This window comes from Natrix helvetica (genome assembly GCF_964273705.1).
Source record: "Natrix helvetica genome assembly, chromosome: 5".
Classification (NCBI taxonomy): domain Eukaryota; kingdom Metazoa; phylum Chordata; class Lepidosauria; order Squamata; family Natricidae; genus Natrix; species Natrix helvetica.
In genome coordinates, this window is record NC_138551.1 from 4,505,186 (window position 1) to 4,518,046 (window position 12,861).

General features: G+C 47.8%; 1 protein-coding gene across 2 annotated transcripts in view; it reads left to right on the top strand.

Annotated features, from left to right (window-relative positions):
• DIS3L2 (DIS3 like 3'-5' exoribonuclease 2) overlaps positions 1-12,861 on the top strand; it is a 223,157-nt gene that overhangs the window by 65,291 nt on the left and 145,005 nt on the right. For both annotated transcript variants that reach the window (XM_081956034.1, XM_081956033.1), the window contains one exon: positions 4,247-4,409. In XM_081956034.1, coding sequence (XP_081812160.1) covers positions 4,247-4,409 — 163 coding nt within the window. The remainder of the gene's footprint in view (positions 1-4,246; positions 4,410-12,861) is intronic.

Genomic DNA, 12,861 nt, shown 5'->3' on the forward strand with positions numbered 1-12,861 from the left:
TCCTCCTCCTCCTCCTCCTCCTCCTCACAAACCCCACTCTCTTCCAGCACTGATGGTGTTACCTAGTTGGGTCATGAAATGTCTGCAAGAAAACCACCAAGCTCAGAGAGCACCAAGGACCCCACAGTTCTCTTGCTCCTCCTCCTCCTCCTCCTCCTCCTCCTCCTCCTCCTCCTCCTCCTCCTCCTCCTCCTCCTCCTCCTCCTCCTCTCCACACCCCCATTCCCTTCTTGCACCAAAGGTGTTACCTAGTTGGGTCATGAAATGTCTACAGGAAGACAATCAAGCTCAGAGAGCACCAAGCACCCCACAGTTCTCCTCCTCCTCCTCCCCCCTCCCTCTCCCCCTGCGCCTCCTCCCCTTCCCCTCTCCTTTCCACCACTGATAATGTTATCTAGCTGGGTCATGAAAGGTCTACAGGAAAACAACCAAGCTCAGACAGTATCAAGGACCCACAGTTCTCCTCCTGCTCCGCTTTTCCCCCTTTCCTCCTGTCCTCCTCCTCCTCTTTTTTTCTTCACCCTCTCCTCCTCCTTCTCTTTCTCCTTCGCTCTGCAACCCCACCCCACCCCGCTTTGTAGCACTGATAAAGTTACCTAGCTGGGTGGTGAAATATCTGCAGGAAAACAGCCAAGCTCAAAGAACACTAATGCCCCACACATTTAGGGGGTTTGTCCACCCCAGCAGGGAAGAGGGATGCTAGGTTGCCATGGGCCCTTCGAAGGGACCTCGCTGCTCCCTGTGATTAGGTGTTTCCTGGCAGACGTTTCGTTACCAAACTTTGTAACGTCATCAGTTCTAGTAAAGAGCGAGGTTCCCTCTCAGTTCTAGTGGCTTGCCCCTGCCAGGGTTGGTGGGAGCAATTGTGGGATTCAGCCGGTTCGGGTGCATCGGATGTTAATTTTACATCTGGATTACACCTTGCACCGGTAGTTGCAAGGACCGACTGACCCCGCCCGCCCCTCCCAGGAGTCTCCACGCCTGATAAGTGCGGGGAGGCTCTAGGAGGGCCAAAAACGGGCTTCCCAGAAGTTCCGGCAGTCCAGAAACGGGCTCATTTCCAGCCTCCGGAGCCCGAGGGAAGCCGTTTCCGCCCTCCCGGAGGCTCAAAAAAAGCCCCTGGAGCCCGGGGAGGGCGAAAACGCCCCCCCCCCCGCCATGTTGCATGAGGCCTAGTAGGCCATGCCCCCCATGGCGACGCCCAACCAGAAACCAATCCCTCTGGGTGGGATTGATCTTGGAGGTTCTTTGGCATTCTTGGCTTTCCTCCAGATTTCTCATTTCGGAAGGGAGCTTGTTGATTCCCAGGACATTTTCCCAGCTGTCCCACATTTCCTTGAGCAGGGAAAAGGATTCCTCCCTGCCTGATTGGTGGCTTCATTGCGAAGCCTTCCCCACTTCGGTTGCTGAGCCGTTTCAATTTGCCTTTCCCGCCGTCCGCCGAACGCCATCCGGGAAGCCGCCGCTTGAGTTAAAATCTCTTTTAAAAAGTTCTTAATCTTGGCTGCCGGCCCAGCCCTCCTCCCAGCCCCTTCTGGTCTCCTATATTTATAATAACTTTTTGCACTTCTCTGCTCCTTCCAGCATAACCAATTACCCTCTGGGGAGGATAATGAATCCCAGATTAATCAGATTTTCTGCAAGCTATTTTCACGGCTGACTTTATGACCCTTTGAATCTCAGCGTCAACCAAGACGGGGATTGATTTTAGCAAGTATCCGATTTCTTGGTGGGCATCTGCGGTCCTTCCCAGTTGTTACTGAAGAACAGGGTGCAGTCTCAGGGCCATGTTTTTATCTCCAGAACAACACACTTGTGAGGTAGGCCTGGCCCAATTCAGTTCAGTGACCTGGTCCTGGTTTCCGTCCAGTGACAGGTAGTTACGACCACAATTGAGTCCAACACTCACATTGCGAAGCAAGGCAGCTTAATAAGTGAGTTTTGACCCATTTTGCAATAATATTTTTGACACAGTTAAAGACAATCACTGCACTTATTAAGTGAATTGGAGGGAGGGGAGGTTTAAGTGAATTTGGCTTCCCCTATGGACTGTGCTGGTTGGAAGCTGGCCGAAAGAGGGGAGAGGAAGGGTGGGGAAGATAGAAAAAGGGAAGGGAAGGGAAGGGAAAGGGAAAGAAGGAAAGAGAGGGGAGGGAAGGAAAGGTAAAAGGGAAGGGAAGGGAAAGAAAAAGGAAGATGGAAAGGAAGAAAGGGAGAAAAGGGAAAGGAAGGAAAAAGGGAAGAAGGAAAGGAAAAGAAAGGGAAGGAAAGGAAACTGAAGGGAAGGAAAAAGGAAAGAAGGAAAGGAAATGGGAGAGAAGGAAGAAGGGAAGGAAAAAGGGAAGGAAAGGAAAAAGGAAGAAGGGAAGGAAAAAGGGAAGGAAAGGAAAAAGGAAGAAGGGAAGGAAATGGGAGGGAAGGAAAAAGGAAAGGAAAGGAAAAAGGAAGAAGGGAAGGAAATGGGAGGGAAGGAAAAAGGAAATGAAAGGAAAAAGGAAAAGAAAAGGGAGAAAAGGAAAAAAGGGAAGGAAAAAGGAAGAAGGAAAGGAAAGGAAGGGAAGGTGGGGAGGGAAGGCAAGGGAGACAGAAAAGAAGAAAGGAAAGGAGAGGGAAGCGTTGGGTTTCTGGTCTTCTTAACTGCAGTTAAATTTATATTTTAACCCTCCTTCTCTCTAAGGTTACAACATAATTTCCTTCTTTCCAGGCTCTTCCCATAATCCATACCCATCAAACAACAAATCACAGGTTCACCCCCCCCCCCTTTATTCTTTTTCCCAGCAAAAAGTCCAGAAGGGGTTTCCAGTCCCAACTAAACATATTGGTTGTCCTCCATCTAACGCAGGGGTCTCCAACCTTTTACCACTCTAAGACTTGCAGACTTCAACTCCCAGAATTCCTCAGCCATCAAAGCTGCTTCTTTTCCCAGCAAAAAAGTCCAGAAGGGGTTTCCAGTCCCAACTAAATATATTGATTGTCCTTCTTTTAACCAGGGGTCTCCAACCTTGGCCACTTTAAGACTTGCAGACTTCAACTCCCAGAATTCCTCAGCCAGCAAAGCTTTTTCTTTTGCCAGCAAAAAGTCCAGATGGGTTTCCAGTCCCAACTAAATGCATTGACTGTCCTTCCTCTAACCCAGGGGTCTCCAAACTTGACCACTCTAAGACTTGCAGACTTCAACTCCCAGAATTCCTCAGCCACCAAAGCTGCTTCTTTTCCCAGTAAAAAGTCCAGAAAGGGTTTCCAGTCCCAACTAAATATATTGATTGTCCTTCTTTTAACCAGGGGTCTCCAACCTTGGCCACTCTAAGACTTGCAGACTTCAACTCCCAGAATTCCTCAGCCAGCAAAGCTTTTTCTTTTGCCAGCAAAAAGTCCAGATGGGTTTCCAGTCCCAACTTTGCTGGCTGAGGAATTCTGGGAATTGAAGTCTGCAAGTCTGAAAGAGGCCAAGGTTAGAGACCCCTGCAGACAAATCCACTTTGCCCTCCCTGCTCTTTGGTCATCTTGATCAAACCTGAGGATCTTTTCGAAGGGAGGTGGGAAGAAAAGGCTAAATTTTCCTGATTTTGAAATCACTAGGAAGGGGGAAATTACACACACACACCGATTTCTGCTTCCTTCTCTTTATTTTCTCTCTTAGGAATAAAAAAAAGGTTGCCATTCACATCCCAGGGATGGAAACTATTCTGTTTGTGCTGCGAAGAGCGTCAGAGCCCACGATAACGTCCCAGCTACACACAGGGCCCTGTTTGTGACCATTGTGTATTTTGTTAGATTGAATTGACCTCTTCAGCCCAGGTGCCGTTGTCACATCCCGCAAGGTGCAGGTTGTGGGAAAATCCATCTGGCCGGAACTGGATGCGGGGGACTCTGCCTTTGTGGCAGTGGAAGATTGGACCATGTGATGGCCTTGTGGGTGTTGGGGCAGGGTGTTATATGTGATATGGGGGCAAGATCTTGAACTTTCAACTGGATGGGGGGAACCAGGAAGCTTTCAGATTCGGGTTTCCCCAGATGTGCCAACAAGGCTCTCTTAACAAATTGGAACTTTGAAGAATCCTTGGCCTTGGACTCTGATTTATTTTTGGGTGCTATTTGGAACCCTGACAGAGAAAAGGCCATGAAACCTGTTTCCTGATAGCTGGTTGTGGGGAAGCCGGCACTCTCAGGAGTTCTAGCAGAGGCCAGTTGACCATTTCTGCCCTCACAGCCTCAAATGCACCATTTCTCCCTTCTTGCTGTCCAGGTAAACAAACCAGACGCTTGCGAGCAAGAGACAGAAGCTCCTCCAAACTCAGAGGACTCTTCGCATTCACCAGGCGCTTCGGTCCTTCCCAGTCCCGGCAAAGGGGGCGCCAGAGGCCCGGATGCCGAGGCTCAGCAGCTGTCCTTGGGGGCTGGTAAAAAAGGTGAGGATCTTGGATTTCGCACCTGGTGCCCGTTTTTAGTCTTCTCCCTGAGCTACTTTTCCCCCTTGATTTTCATGGATGGCTTTGGGCCAACCACCTGGTGACAGTGAGTTCTGGCCCTCCCTTAGGCATGGAAACTATCTGAGTGATTTTGGTCCAATCACCAGGAGACCCTGAGTTCTAGTCCCGCCTTAGCATGAAAGTGGCTGGGTGACTTTGAGCTAATCACCAGGAGATGGTGAGTTCTAGTCCCACCTTAGGTACGAGAGCCAACCGGGTGACTTTGAGCTAATCACCAGGAGACGGTGAGTTCTAGTCCCACCTTAGGTACGAAAGCCAGCTGGGTGACTTTGAACTAATCACCAGGAGACAGTGAGTTCTAGTCCCACCTTAGGCAGAGTCGTCCCCCCAGCTCTGCTTCACTGCGCATGCATGCGCGCCTCCCGCTGGCCAGCTGGTTTTCAGGTCTCTGCCATGCATGCATGGGGAGTGGAGTCCCTGATGGGAGGTCATGTGTGCATGCAGGGTGGTGGGTGGGTGGAGCATGGAGGGACGTGTGCGCATGCGTGGGGGCCGGACCACAGGGGTGCATGCGGGGGCTGTGGGGTGGAGGGGAGGGTCACGCCACATTGCATTAGAGCACATGACAACAAAAAGGTTAGCCAACATTGGTTTAGTTAGTTTATTGTCATTGCACCTCGTACAACAAAATTTAATGCCATCTTCAGTGTACATTATAACTATAAAAATCAAACACAAACACCCATCCTGCGCATTCTGTACAGTTAAATTGAAAACCTCTGATATTGCATTAATATTGCACTATACGGTAGAATTCAATATGGTTACTGCCCTGGGATAGAAGCTATTTTTCACTCTATTGCTCCTTGTTTTTTCTGTCCTGTACCGTCTGCCAGATGGTAATAGTTCAAAAAAAAAAAGGATGCCCAGGATGAGATGGATCTTTAAGGATGTTTTGAATTTTCTTTTTTTTTATAACAAAATTTTTTATTGGTTTTTCAACATTTATAGGGAAAAGGGTAAATGGACAGGTATACAAATTTTGGCAGTTGCAAAATGTGACAGGCGCCCCTCCCTCCATACTCATAGTATACATTTATATATAATGCATTGGTATATAATTGATTACAATCAGCATATTAGTTCTATTACTAAATTCAATCAGAGTAGACATTACAGTATAAAATCCAGATATAATTCCATTATCACTTTCGGTCAGTTTATAATAATATGATTTTCTTGTTTATTTTTGTGATCTGAGTCTTCTTGCTATTGCCCCATCTCCCTCCACTGGCAGAGCTCTGGCCCCTCCCGTGTCCTGCGTGTCCGTTGTAGTGTCTCGTGTTTTTTCTAGGAGTGTTTTGTTTTTTTCCATAAAGGCCTGCGCCTCTATGGGTGAATTGATTCTAATTCTTGTTTCCTCCCAGAATATCAGCATACCTTCAGGCATCAACCATCTAAACCACACCCCTTTCTGGTATAATTTATTCGCTAATTGCGAATAATTCTTCCTTTTTTCTCTAATCTTCTTAGGGATCTGCTTCAGAATGGTTATCTCCATATCATGGTATGTCAATGCTTGCCCCCTTTGTACACCCAGAATTTCATCTCTTGTGCTTTTTCTAAGAAATTTAATGTGAACCTCCCTGGGTACATTGTGTGTTCTAGCATAAGCTGAGTTCACTCTATAAACCAGGTCTATATCCCACCCCATCTGTTGTTTTTCTTTGTGTGTGTAGTCAGCCAGGATGTTTGTCATGATGTCCCTTATGTTTTCCCCATCTTCTTCTATAACATTTTGAAATCTAAGGTAATAGGACATTCTCTCAAATTCTATTTTCATCTGTTGGATATCAAAATCTTTGTTCCCTTTCTGCACAGCTTCTAACCCCCCCCTCACCTCCTCCACCCCCCCTTCCACAAGATTCAGTCTTTGTGAGTTCTTATATATTTGGGCTTGATTTTCTTTAATTTCATCTTTCATTTCCCTTAGCTGTTTCTTGATTTCCTCCTGGCCCTGTAAAATTTGTTGAAGCATTTGTTGAAAGTCCATCTCTGTAGTCTTAGGTTGCATCAGTTCTGTTATCTTTGACTGTGTGGCTGGACTGGATGTTGCGGATGTTGGAGCAGAAGTGGCAAAGCCAGGTTTTCCAGGAGGTGGTCTTTTAGATGCCATCCTTTATAACGTTAGAAGTTCAGTCCATATATAAGATAAACAGTTAGAAAAGAAGGGTAGCCAGGTGAGTCCGGGAGCAGAAGAACCAGGCAGAAGAGAATCTCTCTAATAAGTCTGGCAATAGATAGAAAATTTAAAAAGTTTTCTAGAAAGTTTAAATTTAAAAACTTTCCTAGAAAGTTTAAAAAATACCAACCCACAAGAGATTCCTCTGGGAGACACGGAGACAAAGACCGGAAGCCTGAATTTTAAAGGTGGAGTCAGGTTTCACAGTTCATAAAGACAACGGAAGTGTGCCATCTTGCCCTGCCAGTTTTGGGCACAGAGGCATAACAAAGTTTTAAAAAGTTCCAAAAGTCCTCAAATCACAGTAATATGTAGAATTAAATTGAAAAGAAAATCATCTCAGCCTGGGTGAGGCTTCATTCGTTGGCTCTCCCCCCTCCTCCTTCCCCAGGGGCTGAGAGCAAAATTGTTCCTCGCCGCTTGTCCAAGAGGGGGGGAAAAAAACCCCTCCCTCCAGCCGCACCTCCAAAATGCTCCGAAAGTTATTTTAAAAAGCTGAGTAATTCTTCATGCAGAATAGGAAATGAAGAGAGAAGCAACTTCACCGCACTGCAGCTGCTTCCTTCTATTGTTGCATTCTCCAGTCGGCTTATAGCGAGGCGCGAGGCGCAGGAACGCAAAGCGCCCTCCGAGCTTGCTCCCCGGTGCCTTGGGCGCGCGAGAGACCTCCCGCCGGCCGCCGCCGCTGCAGGAGTCCTCTGCGATGCCGCCCCTCCGGCAGGACCCCTCTGCGGGGTGTCCTGTGCCCCCCAAGGAGTGGGGAAGCCCACCGGGGAGCCGGAGCGGGCAAGGAGCTGCCCGTCGCCGCCGCCACCGGAACTGATGTTTTGAATTTTCTTAAGGCAGCGGGAGCTATAAAGCTCTTCCAAAGAGAGGAGAGGGCAACCTGTGACCCTCTGGGCAATGACGTTGACCCTCTGCAGCCCTGTCCTATCTACCATTGGGCAATTGGAAACCGGACACAGTTTGTGCAGTAAGTTAAAATACTCTCTATGGTGCAGCGGTAGAAGGTCACCAGCAGTGTTTCATTCAGGTGTTGTTTCCTGAGAAGTCTCGGGTCATATCATCTCTGCTGGGCCCTTTTGACCAGGGCTGCAATGTGGGCGCCCCAGGCCAGGTCCTCTTTTAGGATAACACCCAGGAACTTAAAACTGGCCACTTGCTCCACTTGGTCTCCACTGATAACCATAAGGGCTGGATCTACTCCTCTTGTAGTGGTGGCCAAAATTATGGAAACCTTTTGAGAAAAGTGTACAGTATTTTTTGATGTTTGATGGCTAATAACACCACTTTTCTTCGGAGTAGTACCATTAAATTATATATCAATGGAAAGATAATTTAATCAGGAATGTGACACAATGCCTTTTCTGAAAGATTTGCTATTAGAATAGCAGTTAGGAAGAAGAAAAGTGAAAAACGAGATATACAAAAATTATCACCATGTCGGTTGATACTTAGTTGGGTAACCTTTAGCGTGAATTACGGCCTTACAGCGTCTTCCCATGGAGCGAACCAAGTCTTTTAGTTCTGCAGTTGTTATCTTGTGAAGAAACCAAGGTTGAATGATTGCTTCTACTAACTGGGTTTTATTTCTGGCTATATTTGGCTATAACCTTTCATAGAATACAAGTCATTGAACAAACTATGTTGTACTACATTCTTGATTGAAGTATCTTTCCATTGATATATAATTTTATGGTACTACTCCCCCCAAAAGTGGTGTTGTTAATCATCAAGCCTCAAAAATACTGTACACTTTCCCCAAAAGGTTTCCACCAATTTTGGCCACTACTGTATAGTCCACTTAATAGTCTATCCGAGAGGCATAAGTGTCTTTGCTTTCCTAACTGCTTGTCTTGCGCGGAAATTTTGTGGAGCAAATGCAATCCGTTTTACAGGATTTTAGAATAACAGAGTTGGAAGGGACCTTGGAGGTCTTCTAGTCCAACCCCCTGCTTAGGCAGGAAACCCTATACCGTTTCAGACAAATGGCTATCCAACATCTTCTTAAAGACTTCCAGTGTTGGGGCATTCACAACTTCTGGAGGCAACTTCTGTTCCACTGATTAATTGTTCTCACTGTCAGGAAATTTCTCCTCAGTTCTAAGTTGCTTCTCTCCTTGATTAGTTTCCACCCATTGCTTCTTGTTCTACCCTCAGGTGCCTTGGAGAATAGCTTGACTCCCTCTTCTTTGTGGCAACCCCTGAGATATTGGAAGACTGCTATCATGTCTCCCCTAGTCCTCCTTTGCATTCAACTAGACATTCCCAGTTCCTGCAACCGTTCTTCATATGTTTTAGCCTCCAGTCTCCTAATCCTCTTGGTTGCTCTTCTCTGCACTCTGCACTATAAAATCGGTTCAACCTGTAAGCTTGTGTTTCTCAACCTTGGTGTGGAAGTCTCCCATGTTGCAATCGCCAAGGTGTGTTTCTGGGCGAGGTGACCTCAGTTTTTTTTCCAAATTGGGAAATCACGGTGCATTTCCAGGTAGGAGGAGAGGCGTGTGTCAAAATGTTTGTGCTTCCCGGCTTTGGGAAGATTTGATTCATTTTTTGGGAAGCGTCTTTCGAAAGTCTTTGGTCTAAAGGCAGCGACAGGAAATCAGTCTTTGTCACTGCATCTGGGAAACATCATCACTAATGGTCTTTCAATAAAGTTTTGGAACTGGATTTTAGACTAAAAAAGAAAAGAAACGACAGTGGATATTACTTAACAGCAGAATAACAGAGTTGGAAGGGACCTTGGAGGTCTTCCAGTCCAACCTCCTGCTCAGGCAGGAATCCCTATACCATTTCAGACAAATCCTTGTCCAATCTCTTCTTGAAAGCACCTACAACTTCTGGTGGCAAGTTGTTTCACTGGTTAATTGTTCTTACTGTCATGGAATTTATCCTTAGTTCTCCAACTAAGATGGCGGCAACGGAGTGAAACTGGGCGAAACCAGGCTTAATAGCAGTGACTTTGAGAGGGATCTTGGCCTCTTAGTGGACAACCAGCTAAATATGAGCCAGCCATGTGCGGCGTCAGCCAAAAAAGCCAATGCAATCCTAAATTGCATTAACAGAGGGATGCAATTAAGATCAAGGGAGGTACTAATACCCCTCTATAAAGCACTAGTAAGGCTACACCTAGAGTACTGCTTCCAGTTTTGATCACAACACTATAAGAAAAGATGTTGACACTCTAGAAAAAGTTCAGAGAAGATGCAGGATTAGGAGACTGGAGGCTAAAACATACAATGAACTGTTGCAGGAACTGGGCATGGCTAGTTTAATGAAAAGAAGGACCAGGGGTGACATGAGAGCATCTTCCAGTATTTGAGGGGCTGCCCCAGAGAGGAGGGGGTCAAGCTGTTCTCCAAAGCACCCGAAGGCCAGACAAGGAATAATGGATGGAAACTGACCAAGGAGAGATTCAAGCTGGAAATAAGGAGGAATTTTCTGACAGGGAGAACAATCAACCCATGGAACAGAAGTTGTGGAAGCTTCATCCCTGGAAGCTTTCAAGAAGAGACTAGACTGCCATTTGTCAGAAATGGTGTAGGGTCTCCTTGAGCGGGGAGTCAGACTAGATGGCCTACAAGGTCCCTTCCAACTCTGATAACCTGTTAATCCGCTTCTCTCCTTGATCAGTTTCCACCCATTCCTTCTTGTCCTGCCTTCTGGTCCTTTGGAGCACAGGCTGACCCCCCACTTCTTTGGGGCAGCCCTTTAGATATTGCAACCCTGCTATCACATCACACCTAACCAGTGGTGGGTTCCGGATCACGTTGCAACCGGTAGGCTGCGATGGGGCCCGGGCCTCCAGCTTGGGCATGCACACTGTGCATGCATGCGCACCCACTGCCCTGCGGCGCTCCAGCTGCTCGGCGGAGGTCGCACAGGTGCCGTACGCTGCACTGGCGTGCACAAACGGCCCGCTTGGCTTAAAAGCAGGTGAGGAATGCGGGTGGGCAGGTGGGCCCACCAAAACACCATTCTGGTATGGTAGCCGCTGCTCCTAGCTGCCACCAGTTTGCCCGTACCGGGTCATACTGGCTAGAACCCACCACTGCCCCTAACATTAGGTTACGCAACGTCCTCTCTAGGCTTTACTGGACATGGAAGGAGAAGGGAATCTAGCAAAGCAGATAACAAAACCTCGGGGGGGGGGGGTGTTGAGCATGGGAGCTGGGTTGGATCCTCTTCAGGGCCTCTGTGGTCCAGCTTGCTTCCAGAGGCCAGCTAGATGCTTTTTGGAAAGCCCCAAAATGACAAGGATTTCAACAGTCCAGTCCACGTTGACTCCTCCAACAGTCGTGATGGAGTCATCTTAACCACCAGTCGTCGATGGCCTCGTTGTCCCAGACTTTCCCTGAAACAAATGAAGAATTGTACAGATGCCTGCTTGCGCACGCCTCTCTTCCTAGGCGTTGGTCAATATTACTAGGCAGTTTGGTCTAGTGGGTAAAGCACCAGGCTGAAGGCCATAAGATGTGAGTTCTAGTCCCACCTTAGCTTTGAAAGCCAGTTGGGTAGTTTGGGCCAACCACCAGGCATCAGTGAGTTCTGGCCCTCCCTTAGGCACGGAAACTATCTGAGTGATTTTGGTCCAATCACCAGGAGACCCTGAGTTCTAGTCCCGCCTTAGGTACAAAAGCCAGCCGGGTGACTTTGAGCTAATCACCAGGAGACGGTGAGTTCTAGTCCCACCTTAGGCATGAGCACCAGCTAGGTGACTTGTCCCCCCCCTCTCCCTCCCTCCCTCCCTCCCTCCCTGTGTGTGTGTGTGTCTGTATTTCTGTCTCTCTGTCTCTCTTTCTCATCCCAACCTGCCTCGCAGTGTTGTTGTTATGGGGAAATTAGGAAAAAGCCAGATTGTTTTGTGTGTTTTCCACCTTGAGTTCTCAGAATAATAAAGGCGGGATACATACATACAAACATACAAACATACAAACAAACAAACTAGCCAGACCAGGACGAAGGGCCCGTCCAAGAAGATCTTCGGAGTTTCCCTGCAGTTTCTCCGCTTCCTTCGGGGCTCCGGCCTCTCTTGGCTTCCTACCGCATTTGGGGAAGTAACAACATGCCCTCAAACCCCCTTGAGGGCAAAATTTCCTCCTTGCCTGAGCAGCCCCTCAAAAAAGGGGGCTGGAAAAGCGTCTTTGCGGCCACCAAGGCCTTTTCTCCCTGCCAGGTTGTATTGTTATTGGACTACCGAGGCTTTCCTTGATCTCCTTTCCATCCGGGACGAAAGGATGGCCGTTTCCCCTGTTTCCAACCCCCCCCCCGCCGCCCCCTCAAGTTCAAAGGAAATAAATCAGCAAACACGCTCCCCTCCTCCCCGCGTTCGCTTGCAAGTGGGAATTGCGGAAGCATTAATTGCCCTCTTTCTTGGAGGCAGGGACGAATTTCCACGGGGCTGCTGCAGCGAGCCTTGGAAAAATAAAATAATGAAAGAAAATAAAGAAAGAAAGGCTTCTTTGGAATTGTCATGACTAATAAGTGTTTTTAAGACGATGCCTCGAAGGGCTGGCTTTTGGCCCGTTTGCGATGCCCCGCTTAATCTAATTGGCGGCGAGAAACTTTTAGGAACTTTTCCCCTCGGTCAAACCATGCCAGCTTGGGGGGGGGGGGGGTTTCAAGGCAGCCCTCCCACCCACCCCATTCCCCCCCCCCAAAAAAAACTTGCAAACTCTTCCAAGCGGGGGGGGGGGCATCTCGGATGAGTTTACTCACCCTTACCAGGGCTGGATTTAAATTTGCTGGGCATCACGGAATTAATTGGAAGGATTTCTGGACACCCCGGGGTGTGTGGGGGGGCTGTTTTGCTTTTCAGAAAAACCGTCATCATTTTGTCAGCAAATCGGTCGAGTTATAAGGGATTGAAAAAGGAAGAAAAAAAAACCACCACCGCTTTTTACATTTTATATATTTTTTAAATTTTTATTTTGCTGGTCCGATGCCCGCTGGAGGCCGTTTGCACTGTAAGATAAGCTGCGCTGATCCCTGCCCAAGCTAACACAGTAAATCTCCCACTGCAAACAAAGCTTTACCCAGGGTGGAAATATTGAATAGTGACAGGATAACCACGACAGCAAAGGTTCAGCTTCGTTTATTTCTGGGGTTTGGCAAATGACGGCAGCCTCCCTTTGGTGACCCGCTCTGCCTCCTTCCTTTTTTCCCCCTTCCCACATGATCAAACACAAC